Source organism: Notamacropus eugenii, chromosome 3 (genome assembly GCF_028372415.1).
Source record: "Notamacropus eugenii isolate mMacEug1 chromosome 3, mMacEug1.pri_v2, whole genome shotgun sequence".
Lineage (NCBI taxonomy): Eukaryota > Metazoa > Chordata > Mammalia > Diprotodontia > Macropodidae > Notamacropus > Notamacropus eugenii.
This window is the reverse complement of record NC_092874.1, coordinates 328,862,680-328,880,289: the sequence shown is the minus strand read 5'-3', so window position 1 is coordinate 328,880,289 and position 17,610 is coordinate 328,862,680. Positions and strand designations below refer to the sequence as shown.

The 17,610-nt window shown below is 38.4% G+C and overlaps 1 protein-coding gene across 6 annotated transcripts in view; it reads right to left on the bottom strand.

Moving 5' to 3' along the window:
* Positions 1–17,610, bottom strand: part of FANCC (FA complementation group C) — a 237,019-nt gene that overhangs the window by 145,219 nt on the left and 74,190 nt on the right. For all 6 annotated transcript variants that reach the window (XM_072596926.1, XM_072596922.1, XM_072596928.1 and 3 more), the window contains exon 4: positions 9,019–9,113. In XM_072596926.1, coding sequence (XP_072453027.1) covers positions 9,019–9,113 — 95 coding nt within the window. The remainder of the gene's footprint in view (positions 1–9,018; positions 9,114–17,610) is intronic.

Genomic DNA, 17,610 nt, shown 5'->3' with positions numbered 1-17,610 from the left:
TCAGGTGATACTTCTTTTTAAAGCATTTACAATATGGACCACAAAAGAATTTTTTTTAAACATTAACCAACTGAGACACAAATAATATTTATGTTGCTAACTTCACAAACTCTTGACCTAATTGTCTCCACAGTATTATTAAGAATTAAAGGACCCTAACCTATTGTTGTTGGTCCAAAGTCCTATGCCTAATAGCTTAATTTTAGGCAACCTCCGATGTTCCCCTACCCATAATCTATAATTGAACAGATCTGGTATTACGCTTACCAATTGCCACCAATAGTAAAGATATTGCAGAGATACAATATCTCCCCAACTTCATGTCAATTCCAGGCAGGATTAGATTATCCACTTGCATTCAGTCAGGCTTAAAGTCTGCCAGGTGTCAGTGCGGAGATTCAGTCAGGAGAATCCCACCTCAGCCCATGATGAACAGCCACTCTCCCACCCTTCCCTTGAGATCACCTATGCAGTTCATACCAGAATCTCATCAGCTTACTGGCATCATGGATTGGAGGCTCAGATAGCCTTTCTTGCTACCCATACCTGGAGTTAGACTCAGAAGAACAGTCACTTAATAGTCCCACAGCACCTAAAAATGGCAAGTTCCTATAACCAGGTTTCAAATATGATTATAGTTTCACTTTGGCTAAGGAACATCTTTTGAGGCAAGTCTTAAGTGGTTTACATGCCTTTCTATACATGTTCTAGTTCCTGATTAAATGGCAATTATAAAATCAAATTTACCATTAAAACCTTGACTTTTCCATCAATGCCAAATTTTAACTGAAGTTACCTTCCTCTAGGAAATTTAAACTGAAATTCTTTTCTCCAAACTAAAGATGTCATTGATTTATTCTCAGTAATTAATTCAGTCTATTGTTTTAATACTAATTGCTTTTACCTCACTTTGTAACATGTCCAATTTTTCTCCCCATCACTCCCCTCCCCCCACTTCCTAATACCTTGCATTCTGATTACTCCTTCCCTCAATGTACCCTCCCCTCCATCACACCCCACCCCTCTCTTATCCCCATCTTCTCTTTTTTCTTGCAGGGCAAGATGAATTTCCATTTCCCTATCCCTGTAGTTCTTATTTCCTGATTATATGCAATAAAAATTCTCAACATTTGTTTCTAATACTTTGAATTCCAACTTCTCTCCCTCCCCCCTCCCTCTCCAGCCCCACTGAGAAGACAAGCAATTCAATACAGACTAAATATGTGTTTTGCAAAAGACTTCCATAGTAATCATGTTGTGTAATACTAATTATATTGCCCTCTGACCTACCCTATCCCCCCTTATTTTTCCCTCTACAATTGTCCCTTCTTGAAAGGGTTTATTTCTAGTGATTCCCTTCTCCCATTTGCCCTCCCTTCTAACATCCCCTCGCTCCACTTGTTGCCTCCTCTCCTACTTTCCTGTGGTGTGATATAAATTTTCATATCAAATTTAGTGAGCATGTTATTCCTTCCTTCAGCCACATGTGGGGAGAGTAGCTTTATTTTTCCTCTCTCCCCTTCTCCCTTATCTCCTCCATTGAATAAGATTTTTCTTATCTCTTTTATGAGTTACAGCCTGTCCCATTCCATTTATCCCTTTCTCTTCCCGGAATTTTTCTCCTTCACCCCTTAATTTTTATTTTGTTTTATTTTGTTTTTTTGTGTGTGGGGGGATATCATCTCTTCTGCTATAACACACCCTGTACTCTCTTTCTATGTGTATATGTGTGTGTGTGTGTGTGTGTGTGTGTGTGTGTGTGTATAATCTCTCCAACTACCCAAATACTGAGAAGAGATTCAAGAGTTAAAAATATTTTCTTTCCATGTAGTAATGTAAACAGTTCAGCTTTAGAGAGTCTTTTATGATTTTTCTTTTCTGTTTACCTTTTCATGCTTCTCTTGATTCTTGTCTTGGGAAGTCAAATTTTTAAATACAGATCTGATCTTTTCCTTAACGTGACTTCTTGAAAGTCATCTATATCACTGAATGACCATTTTTTCCCTTGAAGTATTATATTCAGATTTGCTAGGTGGGTGATTCTTGGTTTCAAACCCAGTTCCTTTGACTTCTTAAATATCCCACTCCAAGCCCTTCGATCCCTTAACCTTGAAGCTGCCAGATCCTGTGTTATCCTGATTGTATTTCCACAGTACTCAAATCGTTTCTTTCTAGCTGTTTGCAGTATTTTCTCCTTGACCTGGGAACTCTGAAACTTGGCCACAATATTCCTAGGAATTTCTCTGTTCGGGTTTCTTTCAGGAGGTGATCAATGAATTCTTTCAATACTCATTTTGACCTCTGATTCTATAACATCAGGGCAGTTTTCCTTGATAATTTCATGGAAGATAATGTCTAGGCTCTTTTTGTGATCATGGCTTTCAGGTAATCCAATAATTTTTAAATTATTTCTCCTGGATCTATTTTCCAGGTCAGTTGTTTTTCCAATGAGTTGTTTCACATTATCTTCTATTTTTTTCAAATTTTTAGTTTTGTTTACTAATTTCTTGGTTTAACTCATAGTCATTTGTTTGGCTGAACTCAATTCTCTCTTTCAAAGAATTATTTTGTTCAGTGAGCTTTTCAACTTTCTCCTCCATTTGGCTAATTCTGCTTTTTCAAACCTCCTTCTCCTCGTTGGCTTTTTGGACCTCATTTTCCAATTGAGTTAGCCTCTTTTTAAAGCTGCTATTTTCCTCAGCATTTTTTTTGCTTCTCCTTTAGTAAGCTGCTAACTTGTTTTTTAAGGTCTTCTATTGCCTGAGCCCAGTTTAAGTTCCCTTTGGAGGCAAGGGCCTTGACTTCCTCTGACAGTATGCCTTGTTCTTTCTCATCTGAAAGGATGGGGGGAGACACCTGTTCCCCAAGAAAATAACCTTCTATGGTCTTATTTTTTTTCCCTTTTTTGGGCATTTTCCCAACCAGTTGTTTGACTTCTGAGTTTCCTCTCCACAACCACCTTGCCTCCAGTTCTGCCAAGCCAGTACTTGGGGGCTGAGATTCAAATGAGCTGCTCCCAAGCCTCAGGGGTTTTTGGTGGGAGTGGGCTGCTATTCAGTGTGAGGATCAGCTACTCAGGTGGGGGCAGGGTCACCACATGAGGCTCAGTTCCCTCAGGGGGTTTATGAGGAGACCCTCAACAATGGATGCGGGCTACTGCCTGCTTTGAGAGCCCCATCTGCTGCTGCCTCTACTGCTGCCTCCTGAGGGGGCCTGAGTTATAGGGACACCCTGCTCCCCACTCAGCCAGCTGAAAAGACCCTCTCACTGACCTTTGGCGCCTGTGGGTTGAGGGACCTGCGGCTGCTGCTGGAGATTCTGTCCCTGAAGCCTGCTCGGATCCGCTCCTCTCACTGCCGCGTGGTCAAGCAGGGCTGGGCTCTGCTCCGTGTCTGGTGCATGACAGACTTTTCCCATCAGTTTTTCAGGTCTCTCTGGAAGAGAAATCTCCTCCACTCCGTTGTTCTGTGGCTTCTGCTGCTCTAGAATTTGTTGAGAGTTCTTCTTTACAGGTATTTTATGGGCTGTGGGGTAAGAGCTAAGTGTATGTACTTCTTTTTACTTTGCCATCTTGGCTCCTACCCACCAGACATCATTTTTCTAGAAATTATCAAGGAAAACCACTTGATATTCTAGAACCAGAGGGTAAAATAGAAACTGAAAAAATCCACTGATCACCTCCTGAAAGGAAATGATCCTTTCCTAAAAGGAAAACTCCCAGGAATATTATAGCCAAATTCCAGAATTCTCAGGTCAAGGAGAAAATACTGCAAGCAGCAAGAAAGAAACAATTCAAGTATGGTGAAAATACAATCAGCGTAACACAGGATTTAGCAGCTTCTGCCTTAAGGGATCAGAGGGCTTGAAATATGATATTCCAGAGGTCAAAGAAACTAGAATTAAAACTAAAAATCACTTATCCACCAAAACTGAGTGTAATCCATGAGGGGAAAAAATTAAAATCACATAACTGTAGAGAAATTTAATGCATTCTTCAGAAAAAACAAGAGCTAGAGAGAAAAACTGACTTTCAAATACAAGAGAAGCATGAAAAAAGGTAAAAAGGAATGAGAAATTCTAAAGGACTTAAAGTTGAACTATTTATGTTATTACATGGAAAAAGATGATATTTGTAACTCATGAGACCTTTCTCATTATTAGGGTAGTTGGAGGGAATATATATAGACAGAGAGCACAGAGTGAGTTCAGTATGCATAGATATCTAAAAAATAAAATTAAGGGTCGAGAGAGAGGAATGTACTGGGAGAAGGAAAAAGGGAGAGGTAGAATGGTAAATTTTCTCACATAAAAGAGGCAAGAAAATTTACCATTTGGGCACAGTTCCCATTATCATTTTATACAGTTCTAGAAATGGTAGCAAAAGTAGTATTAAGACAAGAGAAAGTCATTAAAGGTATAAAAATAAGTTAAAGAGAAGACAAGACTATACCTATTTGCTGATGACATGATGGTATACCTGGAAAATCTTAGGAAATAAGCAAAGATACTAAATGAGACAATAGCTTCAGAAAAACCTGCAGAAATATAATTTCTAAATATCAATAAGAAAGCCAAAGAAGCAAAAATAGAGAAATCCCATTTTAAATAGCTAAAAAATGCACAAAATATCTGGGAATCAATCTACCAAAGCCCAGAAAAGACTATTATCAACTCAATTACAGGGTGCTCCTTAAGAAAATAACAACTTGGCAGTCACAGCCAAGATGGTGGAGTAAAGGCAGGGGCTTGCCTGAGCTCTCCCCCAATGTCCTCCAAATACCGTTTAAAAATGACTCTAAACAAATTCTAGAGCAGCAGAACCTATAAAAAGGCAGAGTAAAACAAATTTTCAGTCCAAGAAAGTTGGAAGGTCAGCAGGAAAGGTCTGTTGTATCATGGTGATAAAGGAGCACAATCAGGCTGCACCAGCATAGACCAGGCCACAGAAAGCCCAAAGCAGGTCTTCAGGCCACTGCTCACTGGCAACAGTATTGGTTTCAAGACCTCTTGGCCCACAGATGACAAAGACAACTTAGGTTAGCAGGAAAGGTCCATCACACCTGGGAGAGAGTGGAGAGCAGTTCAGTGCAGGCCATACCAGCAGAGCCGCCCCCCAGCAAATCCTTGGGAGTGGCAAGGGAACTCTCAGCCCACAGACAGTAAGGGGCTTGGACAACTGATACAAAGGAGATTACAGGGGTCTCTTTACTAGCACTGAAGCAGGACGCTATTGTTTTTCCCATATTCGAATCCTGGTTGCAGTCCTAGGTGGCAGTCTGAGGGCAAGGAGGAGCACTAGCATAGCAGAGCTTGTGGCCACAGTGGAGGGGGGAGACCCTTGTCACATTAACATTGTAAGTCTAAAGATTCCCAAAAAGAAAAGAAAAACTCCCTAACAAACTCAAAGTGAAAAATTCACTTTCCCTGTGGACCACACAAAAATAACTAGATGAAACAAGAACTAAAAATGAAATAAAAGCACTTAAGAAAAAAATTGGAAAAATGGTAATCCTCATCCAAGAAAAGGATTACCCCAAAATGAGTAATCACAAATCAATGACTCTGAGACAACAAGAAATATTAGAACAAAACCAATAGACTGAAAACGAGCAAGAAAATGTAAGATTATTTGGTAACAGAAACAAGTGACCTGGAAAACAAGTAAGAGAGAACATTTCAAAAGCATTGGCCCCCTAGGAAATAATGATTATTTTTTTAAAGTCTAGATACTGTATTTCAAAAACTGGAAAACAGAATGACAGAAATTAGGTTTAGTCTAACATCTTTTATCATATCCCTTAATAAATGGTCTCTTCCTTAATCTCACCATGGATCCCCTGGGTACTTGCATTGATCTCTGCCTCTTAGAGTTAGTCTTATCCTGGATCATTAACATTCAGAGTGCTAGATATCCAAGATACCCTTTGATGTTTCAGGGTAACATGCCTATGGCTCTTGAGGCCCTGCGCTGGGTGGGGTGGGGGGTGTGCTCCTCTCTGTGCTGCCTCTGGTACTCCTCAGGACTGTCAGGATCCCTAGCCTAGGTCTTCATGATCTCTTTCCTTACTGCTTCTGGACACAGAGCCTTGCAGTTCACTGTCATGTTGGGAGCCTGCCAACAGTTCTAGGGAGCCTCTCTTCTGCTGTTTGCTAGCTTCTGGTTGTTGTTGTTTTTTGTTTTTGTTTTGGTGACGTTTTGCGCTCAAAGAAATCACTTAGCGTCTTTTGTAACTGTATGTCTTTTAAAAAATAAAGTTTTACTGATACCTTTTGTGTTTTTACGTCCTGTTAAAGTCTAGATACTGTATTTCAAAAAAATCATAAATGATCCCTAAACAATTAGAACCAGAAGGCAAAGGGAAAACAGAAAGAATAAACCCCGCAAGGAAAAGTTCCATGAATGTGTCGCAAACAAAATTCCGAGAGACAAAAGCTTCTGGGTATTATTAATCAATTGTTAAGTAAGCTAACCAATAATCAATAAATTGATGGTCAGTGGCTTCTCTCAGTAACCAAAGAGGCCAAGGGAGACTCTGAAACACTTTAAATCAGTTCCTTCTGACAGGGAACTTCTCTAACAAGTGGAATTCAACCCTGATTGATGGACATTTAATACAAGGTGGGCTAAGAGCCCTCAGCCCCTCCCAATCACTTCATTATGGGGGGAATGTCAATTGAGGATGTGGCCTGGTCATGCCCCCTTGGGCAGTCTGGGCATCTCAGTCAAGTTGTCTCTGGTTTGGTTTCTTCTTCATGAGCTAGGCTGCCCTAAACTCTAAAGAAGGGGAACAAGGACAGAATCTGCTCTTTCTCTCCAGGGAAGGATCTAACCTGCAGACATAAGGAGGTTCCCAGATGCCAACCCAGATGCCTGAAGTAGATCCCTTGAGAAGCGTTGGAATGGTTAGAACATTTTTTTGCCAGGGTGAAATTTCTCTTTAAGCTAGCCTTTTGACAGAGAAGGGATTACAAATTACTATTAATAATCAAATGCTATGCTACTAAAATTGATTTCTTTCAAATGTCATAGTAAAAATCCAGAGTTTCCAAGTAAAAGAAAAAAGATAACCACATGTACAAAGAAAGAAGCAGTTCTCAGTCAGATGTCAGTCAGGAACCCTAGCAACTTCTAGTACAAACATGAGGAGACTTTGGAATATAATGTTCCAAAAGACAAAAGATCTAGGCTGGTAATCAAGCATAATTTAACCTTCGATAATGAGTATAATTCTACAGGTTAAAAAAATGAACCTTTAATAGAAGAAGGAACTTTCAAACATTTCTGGTAAAAAGGTCAGAGATGAATAGGAACTTTGAAATATAAACACCAGATATTTGAGCAACCGGAAGGAGTTGTATAATGATACAGTGCTAACATTTCTAATAGGAGAAGAAATAAGTATTTCTTCAGATATTTAATATCTTCAAAGTGCATTGAGAGGTAAACAAGAAAAGTGGAGAACCTGGGGAAAAACTGGCTCTATTCTGAGGTTTTGAAGAAAGGAAAGAGAAGGGAGAAACATGGAAGAAGGAGTGGGGGGAAATGGGAATTGCATGAACCTGACTCTTCTGAAATGGAGGAGGTTAAACACATATACACATAAAGAGTTTGGCACAGAAATACAGCAAGTTCAATGGGGGAAAAGTAGGGCTAAGGAAGCGATGGGTTAAGAAAGCAGATAATATGAGAAAGAGAAGTCTCAAGCAAAACAAACACCATTTGATGGAGGTGAAAGTAACAGCAGGGGGGGAAAATAACTAGAATCCAAAGGTGTGCCTTGAATTGCATCTTATAAAACTGGGGAATAACTGAACAAGTTATGGCATATCAATGTAAAAGAATATTACTGCATAGTAACAAATGGTAAAAGAGACTTCAGAAAATCCTTAGTAATATGAATTGATTGAGGGTGAAATCAACAGAACCAGAAGAACAATTTATTAGATGGGAACAACGAAAAGAAAAACGTTTTTGAAAGACTTAAAAATTCTAATACAACGTCTCCAGACTAAAAGGAAGCATGTTACCCATCTCCTGACAGGTGGGATGCACACAAGACTACTAGTAGGTGGGTTAGTTTTAGTGGTAACAGTAGCAGCAGTAATAGTATAGTACTATAAATCATCATTTCATAATAATAGCAATAAGAACAGCTAGCATTTATTTAGCATCCACCGTCTGCCACACACATAACTCTTCTGATCCCAATGATCCTGGGCTAAATGACTTGTGCAAGATTACACAGCTATTAAGTGTCTGAAGCCAGATCTGAACGGAGGCCTTCCTGACTACAGGTCCAGTGCCCTCTCTACTGTGCCACCTAGATGACTTCAGACAGATAGGAAGGACAGCCAACTTGCCATAATAGTGGAAGCCGCAGCTCAGCCTTAAGTATCCTTCCAAATGTGTTACTGATGATGAAAGGAAGATGTTAAAGAGCTACAGGAAGCCAAATACATCAGTGAGGTGGGAGTCTATGATGCTCACACAAAATTCAGGAAAGAACAACACCTTCCCAAATGCATAAATAATAGCTGCCAAGCAACAGTCAGATGATAGTCAGTAAAGTTACTGGACTGAACACCAACTTTAACTCATAAAATAGAGGTTGTTTATCCCTCTGCAGTATTAAAATTTTGTTTTTAATACTGAAATATTTATGAGAGGGGAGAAGTCACCAAGTACTCTGAAAGGAAAAAAGAGGGGTCTTTTTTTTCCTACCACGAATAAAGGAGAAACTTATTATCATGTAATTAAAGTTTCTACACGCAGTTGAACTTTAAGATTGTAAGTAGCACAGAAACATTTAACCCTAGAGACAAAAGTTTTATGAATTAAGCAACAACTGGAATTAATTTTTTAAAGCTGACATTGCAGTTAATATTGCAGCAGGCTAAAGCTTCTACAAATGTATTAGTATAAGATATGTTTAGAGTAGTTTCTAAAATAATATAATCAATAATCTTTAAATAACCAATTTAATTTAAAGTAGTTCAGAAAAAGATTCATTCTCTCACCCTTATCCAGACGTTGGCTTTCAACTCTATAGGGTTCTGTGGTTCACTGCAGTAGAGACAACATAAGCACCACATTAGAATTTTCTGGTTTTCCTCTGCAGAAAGGAAAACAAACACAAAGTAGGTTTTATCACACACATACACACTCAAAATAGAGTCAAATTTTTTTAATTGCCTGAAGAAAACTCAACTATTTCAAATTTATAGAAGACTCAAGATCATCTGAGACTTTCAATTTTTTGTTTCCTATGCCTCATATGTTTAAGTGCAGTTTTTAGGTTGTCACTTTCTTTCAATCATAACTAATATTCTAAAGGCAATCATAGCCACTGAGTCCAATTTTGGTATTTTAAGATGCCAAATTGTGATGATGATTTTGAAAACCTTTATTCTGACTTAAAACGGCACAATGAAGGATCAGAAAAGGCTAGTTCTACATATTCCACAGTAAATATCTGAAAACAGGTACAGAGAAGCAGCTCCATTCAGTTCAAAACTGGTACAAAAAGTGTGCAGGAAGATGGCGTTTAGAGGGGACAATGAGAAGCAGCGTCATGTTAATAGTGACATGTTAAATTTAATATATATTAAAAGGAACAAGCCAGATATAGCAAATGTTTCATGTACAATGCCTCCTTTTTGATCTATTTGTGTACAGAAATGTTTATATTTGCTAATGATTTTCTGGTTCATAATTTTTTCAAAAATCAATGTTATCTGAGGAAGGAGAAGCACTAACAATTCAGAAGTCAGGAATGGCTTAATGGAGTAGGTGGTACTTAAGCAAGGAAGATAAGGATTTTAAGAGTAAGAAATAAGAACAGAGTAAAATCTAGGCATGAAGACTAGCTTTTGCAAAGCCACAGGACAACAGAGTATCTCGGAATGAGTTCTGAACTTGAATTTCTCATCATACCTGAGTTTGAAACCTGGCCCTGCCACTTAATACTGGAACGACATTGGACAAATCACTTGACCTTTCAGCACTCCATTTCTTCATCCATAAACTGAGGGACTTAAACAAGATGACCCATAAGATGTCTTCTAGCTACATACATAAGATGCTATGATCCTAATGCATTCTGGAAACAAAGAGTAGTTACTTGCTCGGCTGAAATTTTACAGGAGACTAAAGGGAGTAATATGAAACAAAGGTAGAAAGGTATACTGGAGTAAGACTACAGAGGGTCTTAAAGGTCACCCTACAGAATTTGAACATTTTCTATGGGCAAAATGGCTATTGAAAGCTTTATAGAATAATGAAATGAGACATAGCAAGCCTTTGCCAAACAGTGTCTCTGGCAGTAATGAAGAAAGTGGTACACTTTCTAAATTTAGAGCCAAGTTTATTATCTATATATAGCTGTTAAAACTTCTGGGAGCCAAGATGGTGGAATAAACAGTAAGTCACTCTCACCCTCCCTTGACTTTGAAAAACCCAGAGAATATTGCCCCAAGAAAAATCCCAGAATAGTGGAGCAAGCAGAAAGATGGTATGGCAGTCTTTTAGTTCCAGGTTGGGAGGCTAGGGGGTTTACAGGAAAGTTCTCTCCTGCTGTAGCTGAAGGGGACCAGTACAGGATGGGAGGTGTCCCAGCAGGCCAGCAGCAGGTCCCACCTCAGTGGACGAGCAGTGGACCAGCAGAAGATCCTGAGCCACAGGGTGGAAGAGCAAGCAAGTGCCAACAACAGGCACATACTGCCTCCAGCTCAGCACCAGGTAAAATACCGGACCACTACAATATACAGCTGCAAGCATCTGAGGCCCCAGCATAGAAAATCTGCAACCAGGTCCTTAGCCCACAGCACAAGAAGTCTGGGAGAGTGCTCCCTGGGCCCCAGAAGCAGAGACCAAATTTGGAACCTAAGGAAAAAATAAAAAGGGCAAACAACATGAGCAAGAAGAAGCAAAAAAATCAGTGACCACAGAGAAATATCTTCGTGACAGGGAAGATCAAAACACAAATTCAGGAGAGGACAAGCATGATCCAATATACCCATATCTGAAACCTCAAAGGGGAATATGAACTGGTCTCAAGCCCAAAAAGCCTTCTTGGAAGAGCTCAGGTAGGATTTAAAAAGTCAAATAAGAGAGGAAGAAGAAAAATTTAAAAATACAACTGACAAAATTGAAAAAAAGGACACCGAAGAAAACATTTCTTTAAAAAGTACAATTGGGAGTGGAGACAAGATGGCAGAGTGAGAGCAATTATTCACCTAAGCTCTTAGACAAACTTCATCAGATACCTCTAAAAAGAGAATCTGACCAAATTTTGGAGGTGCAGAATCCAATCGGAGGCAGACTGGCAGTTTCACAGCCCAGGACAGACTGGAAGATCAACAGGAAGAATCTATTCCATAAGGGTGGAGGAGCATACAACGCACAACACAGCATCCCTGCCTTGGTGCAGCACAGCTGCACAGGAAAGTCAGAGGCAGTCTGATGAAGTGGCAGCACTGCAGGATAGAAGCTCAGGGCGAGTCAAGTGGAGTTGAGCAAGTGAGAGCTGCGAAAGGAGGCCCAAGTACCCGCAGCAGCTGTAGGGAAACGTTCAGCCCGCAGATGAAATGTCTGTAAGTCACCTCCTTGAACTTCTAGGAGCCAAAATGGAGGAGCGATCAGTACATGCTCTCTTCTCCTCCCCTTGTTGACCTTGAAAGAACCATAAAATATTTCCCCAGAAAAATCCTGGATCAGTGGGATCAGCACAAGGGGCAAACAGTCTCATACCATGTGAGACTAGGAAAATAGCAAAGGAATATTCCCCTTACTGTGGCTGAGGAACAGAGATGTCCCAGACAGCAGTAGCTGGGGGGGTTGGAGTCTTGCACTAGGACCCAGGTGTCCCTAAGCGCTCGAGGGGAAACAGGAAGACAGCCGGGATCACCCAGCACTGAGCTTGCCTTTGCACTAGCTCAGCTGAGGAGATCTCCCAAGAACAGACCACCCCTCTAGCACACTTAACAAGCTAGCTCCAGGGCTAATCGGGGAAACTCTAACAGATTTCACCTGCCTTTGCTTTCTGACACCAGCCAGTTCAGCACCAACTTCTTTAGAGTTTAGCTGATAGAACCAGAGGCCACAACACACAAAGCCTTGCCATCGTGAGTAAAAAGCAAAGGAGGAAGGAAAAGACCATAGAAGCTTTCTATGAGAAAAAGAACCAAAACACGAATACCAAGGAAGTCAGTATTGAGACTGTACTCCCATCTGAAACTTCACAAGGGACTATGAACTGCCCGCATGCAAAGAGAGCACTCCTGGAACAGCTGAAGAAGGAAATAGAGGAAAAAATGACCAATGATTTTAAAAGTATGAAAAAAAGAATTCACTGAGGAGAACAGCTCTTTAAAAAGAAAAACTGAACAAATGGAAAAGGAAGTACAAAAACTAACTGGAGAAAATAATTCCTTAAAAGGACTAATTGGACTAAAAGGAGATGCAAAAGCTAACTGAAGAAAACAATTTGATGAAAATTAGAATTGGACAAGTAGAAGCTAATGACTCTCTGGGAGACATCAAGATTCAGTCAAACAAAATCTAAAGAATGAAAAGATAGAAGAAAGTGTAAAATATCTTATTGGAAAAACAGCTGACTTGGAAAACAGATCCAGGAAAGAAAATTTAAGAATTATTGGCCTACCAGAAAGCCATGATGAAAAAAAGAGTCTGGACAATATCTTCCAAGAAATCATCAAGGAAAACTGCCCAGAAGTCCTAGATCCAGAGGGTAAAATAGTCATCAAAAGAATCTTCCATTCACCTCCTGAAAGGGACCCAAAACTAAAAACACCAAAAAATATTGTTGCCAAATTCCAGAACTATCAAGTGAAGGAGAAAATACTACAGGTAGCTAGAAAGAAATGATTCCAATATCGAGGAACTACAGTCAGGATCACACAGGACCTTGCAGCTTCTACATTAAAAGATCAAAGGAATTGGAATATGATATTTCTCAAGATAAAGGAGCTAGGACTACAAGCAAGGATCAATTACCCAGCAAAGTTCAGCATAACATTTCAGGCAAGGAGATGGACATTCAATGAAATAAGGGATTTCCAGACCTTCCTGATAAAAAGGCCAGAACTCAATAGAAAATTTGATTTTCAAATGCAGGTCTCAAGAGAGGCATAAAAAGATAAACAGGGGAAAAGAAAACTTGTTACTCAATTTGGGCAAACTGTTTCCCTCCCTATAAGGAAAGATGATGCTTGTCAATCTGGAGAATTGTATATCTAATATGAAATATAAAAGGGATATTCAGAGATAGAGGGAATGGGTATAAAGTAAATTATGTGATGACAAAAATGTGATTTAAGCATGTGAAGGGATTGTAAGAGGAGATGTGAAAAGGAAGAAGCAGAAAATGATAAAATACATCACAGGAAGAAATACAAAATTGTATTACAGTAGAGGCAAAATGGGAGGGAGATGAGCATTGTTTGAGAGGTACTCTCATCTGATTTGGTTCAAGGAGGGAACAATAAATTTAATTAAGTATATAAATTTAACTAGCTCTATAGGCAGTAGAAGCAGAAGGGAGAAGAAAGGGGAGGGGAGGCTAAAAAGGAGGGAAGAAGTAGTAAGGGTAAATGGCAGTAAAAGGGAGAGGGGCTGAAGGAAGGAAAGACTGCAGGAGGTGGTGGTAAAAAATTAAAACTCTACTGTGGAGGAGAAAAAAGAAGGGAGAACTAAAAGCACAAATGATTGGAAAGAGGATAGAGGGAAAGACACAGATAGCTATCATAACTGTGAATGTGAATGGGATGAATTCTCCCGTAAAACAGAGACAGCAGAATGGATTAAAAGTCATAATCCAGTAACATGTTGTTTACAAGAAACACATTTGAAACGAGGGGGATATACACAGGGTAAAGGTAAAAGGTTGGAGCAGAATATATTATGCTTTAGCTGATGGAAGAAAAGCAGAGGTAGCAATCCTAATCTCAGACAAAGCAAAAGCAGAAATAGATCTAATTAAAAGAGACAAGGAAGGAAACTACATCCTGACAAAAGGCACCAAAGACAATGAAGCAATATCATTACTAAACATATATGCTGCACGTAGTATAGCATCCAAATTCTTAGAGGAGAAGTTAAGGGAGTTACAGGAAGAAATAGAAAGTAAAACTATACTAGTGGGGGAACTCAACCTCCCCCTCTCTGAACTTGATAAATCTAACCTTAAGAAAGCAAGAAAGAAGTTAAGGAGGTGAATAAAACTCTGGATAAAGTAGATATGAGAGATCTCTGGAGAAAACTGAATGGGGATAGAAAGGAATATACCTTTTCCTCAGTGGTACATGGCACATATACAAAAAGGGCATAAAAACCTCACAATCCAGTGCAGAAAAGCAGAGATAGTCAATGCATCCTTCTCAGATCATAATGCAATAAGAATCATATGTAATAAAAGGCCATGGAAAGATAGACCAAAAATTAATTGGAAACTAAATAATCTAATCCTAAAGGAGTTAAACAACAAATCATAGAAACAATCAACAACTTCATTCAAGAGAATGACAAAAATGAGACAACCTTCTAAATCTTATGGGATACTGCAAAGGCAGTTCTTATGGCAAACTTTATATCTTTGAATTCCTACATGAATAAAATACAAAAAGAGGAGATCAATAAAGTGGGCATGCAGCTGAAAAAGCTCTAAAAAGAACAAATTGAAAATCTCCAAATAAATACCAAATTAGAAATACTGAAAACCAAAGGAGAGATTAATAAAATTGAAATTAAGAAAACCATTGAACTAACAAATAAAAGAGTTGGTTTTATGAAAAAATCAATAAAACTGATAAACCTTTGGTCAATTTGATTTAAAAAAAAGAAAGAAGAAAACCAAATTACCAATATATAAAATGAAAAGGGTGAACTCACCTCTAATGAAGAGGAAATTAAAACAATAGAGATTACTTTGACCAACTTTATGCCCATAAACTTGACAATCGAAATGAGATAGATGACTATTTTAAAAAATATAAATTGCCCACATTAACAGAAGAAGTTGAATACTTAAACAACCCCATCTCAGAAAAAGAAAATGAACAAGCCATCAATGAACTCCCTAGAAAAAAATCTCCAAGGCCAGATGGATTCACAAGTGAATTCTATCAAACATTTAAAAAATAGTTCTTTCCAATACTACATATACTATTTGGGAAAACTGGGGAAGAAGGAGTCCTCCCAAATTCTTTTTATGATACAAATATGGTTTTGATATCTAAACCAGGGAGAGACAAAACAGAGTAAGAAAATTATAGACTAATTTCTCTAATGAATATAGATGCTAAAATTTTAAATAAGATTTTAGCAAAAAGAATACAGCAACTTATCATGAGAATAATACATTATGATCAGGTAGGATTCATACCAGGAATGCAGGGTTGGTCCAATACTAGGAAAACTATTAGCAGTATTGATCATATCAACAACAAACCTAACAGAAACCACACGATTATCTCAATAGATACAGAAAAAGCTTTTGACAAAATACAATACCCATTCCTATTACAAACACTGGAGAGAACAGGTATAAAGGGAACTTTCCATAAAATAATAAATATCCATCTAAAACCCTCAGCAAGTGTCATATGCAACAGAGATAAGTTAGATGCATTTCCAATAAGATCAAGGGTGAAACAAGGATGTCCATTATCACCACTATTATTCAATATGGTACTAGAAATATTAGCTGTTACAATTAGACAAGATAAAAATATTGAAGGAATAAGAATAGCCAAAGAAGAAACTAAGTTATCACTCTTTGCAGATGATATGATGATATACTTAGAGAATCCCAGAGATTCAAGTAAAAAACTATTTGAAATAATAAACAACTTTGGCAAAGTCGCAGGTTACAAAATAAACCCACACATTTCCTCTGCATTTCTACATATACTACCAAAGCCCAACAGCAAGAGATAGAAAGAGAAATCCCATTTAAAGCTAGGATAGACACTATAAAATATTTGGGAGTCTACCTGCCAAAACAAATGCAGAGACTATATGAACACAATTACAAGACACTTCGCACAAATAAAGTCAGATCTAAGTAAGTGGAAAAACATCAGTTACTCATGGATAGGCCTAGCCAATATAATAAAAATGACAATTCTACCTAAATTAATTTACTTATTTAGCGCCATACCAGTCAAACTATTTGATGATTATTTTCTAGAGCTGGAAAAAATAGCATCAAAATTCATCTGAAAGAACAAAAGGTCCAGAATAGCAAGGGAACTAATGAAAAGAAATGCTAGGGAAGGTGGCCTAGTTTTACCAAATCTCAAATTGTATTATAAAGCAGCAATTATCAAAACCACTTGGTACTGGCTAAGAAACAGAAGGGTAGACAAGTGGAATAGGCTAGGTACTCAAGTCAATGATTATAGCAATCTATTGTTTGATAAACCCAAGCACCCCCGCTTCTGGGATAAGAACTCACTGTTTGACAAAAATTGCTGGGAAAACTGGATAAAAGTGTGGCAGAAACTAGTCATAGACCAATGCCTAACACCATACACAAGAATAAAGTCCAAATGGGTACATGATCTAGGTATGAAGATTGATATTATAAATAAATTAGTGGAACAAGGATTAGTGCATTTATTAGATTTATGGAGAAGGGAAGAATTTTTGACTAAAGAAGAGATAGAAAGCATTATAAAGTGCAAAATTGGTAATCTGGATTACATTAAACTGCAAGTTTTTGCATAACCAAAGCCAATGCAACCAAGATTAGGAGGGAAGCAGGAAACTGGGAAAGAATTTTTGCAACTAGTGTCTCTGATAAAGGCCTCATTTCTAAAATATATAGAGAACCGAGTCAAATGTACAAGAATACAAGTCATTTCCCAATTGATAAATGGTCAAAGGATGTGAACAGGCAGTTTTCAGAGGAAGAAATTAAAGATATCTATAATCATGAAAAAAGGTTCTAAATCGCTGATTAGAGATGCAAATCAAAACAACTCTGAGATACCACATCACACACATCAGATTGGCTAACATGACAGAACAGTTAGATGATAAATATTGGGAAAAGATGTGGGAGAATTGGAACACTAATTCATTATTGGTGGAGCTATGAGCTGATCCAGCCATTCTGGAGAGCAATTTGGAACTACAAAGGTCTACAAAAATGTGCATACCCTTTGACCCAGCAATACCACTTCTAGGACTGTATCCTCAAGAGATCATAAAAATGAGAAAGGGTCCCACATGTACAAAAATATTTATAGCAGCCCTCTTTATGGTGGCCAAAAACTGGAAATCAAGGGGATGCCCATCAGTTGGGGAATGGCTGAATAAATCACGGTATATGAATGTAATGGAATACTATTGTGTTATAAGAAATGATGAACAGGTAGACTTCAGAGAGGCCTGGAAAGACTTATATGATCTGATTCTGAGTGAAAGGAGCAGAACCAGGAGAACTTTGTGCACAGCAACAACCACAGTGTGTGAGAGTTTTTTCTAGGAGACTTGGAACTTCATTGCAATGTAAGGACTTAAAAACATTCCCAATGGTCTTTTAAGGCAAAATGCCTTCCATACCCAGAGAAAAAACTATGGAATTC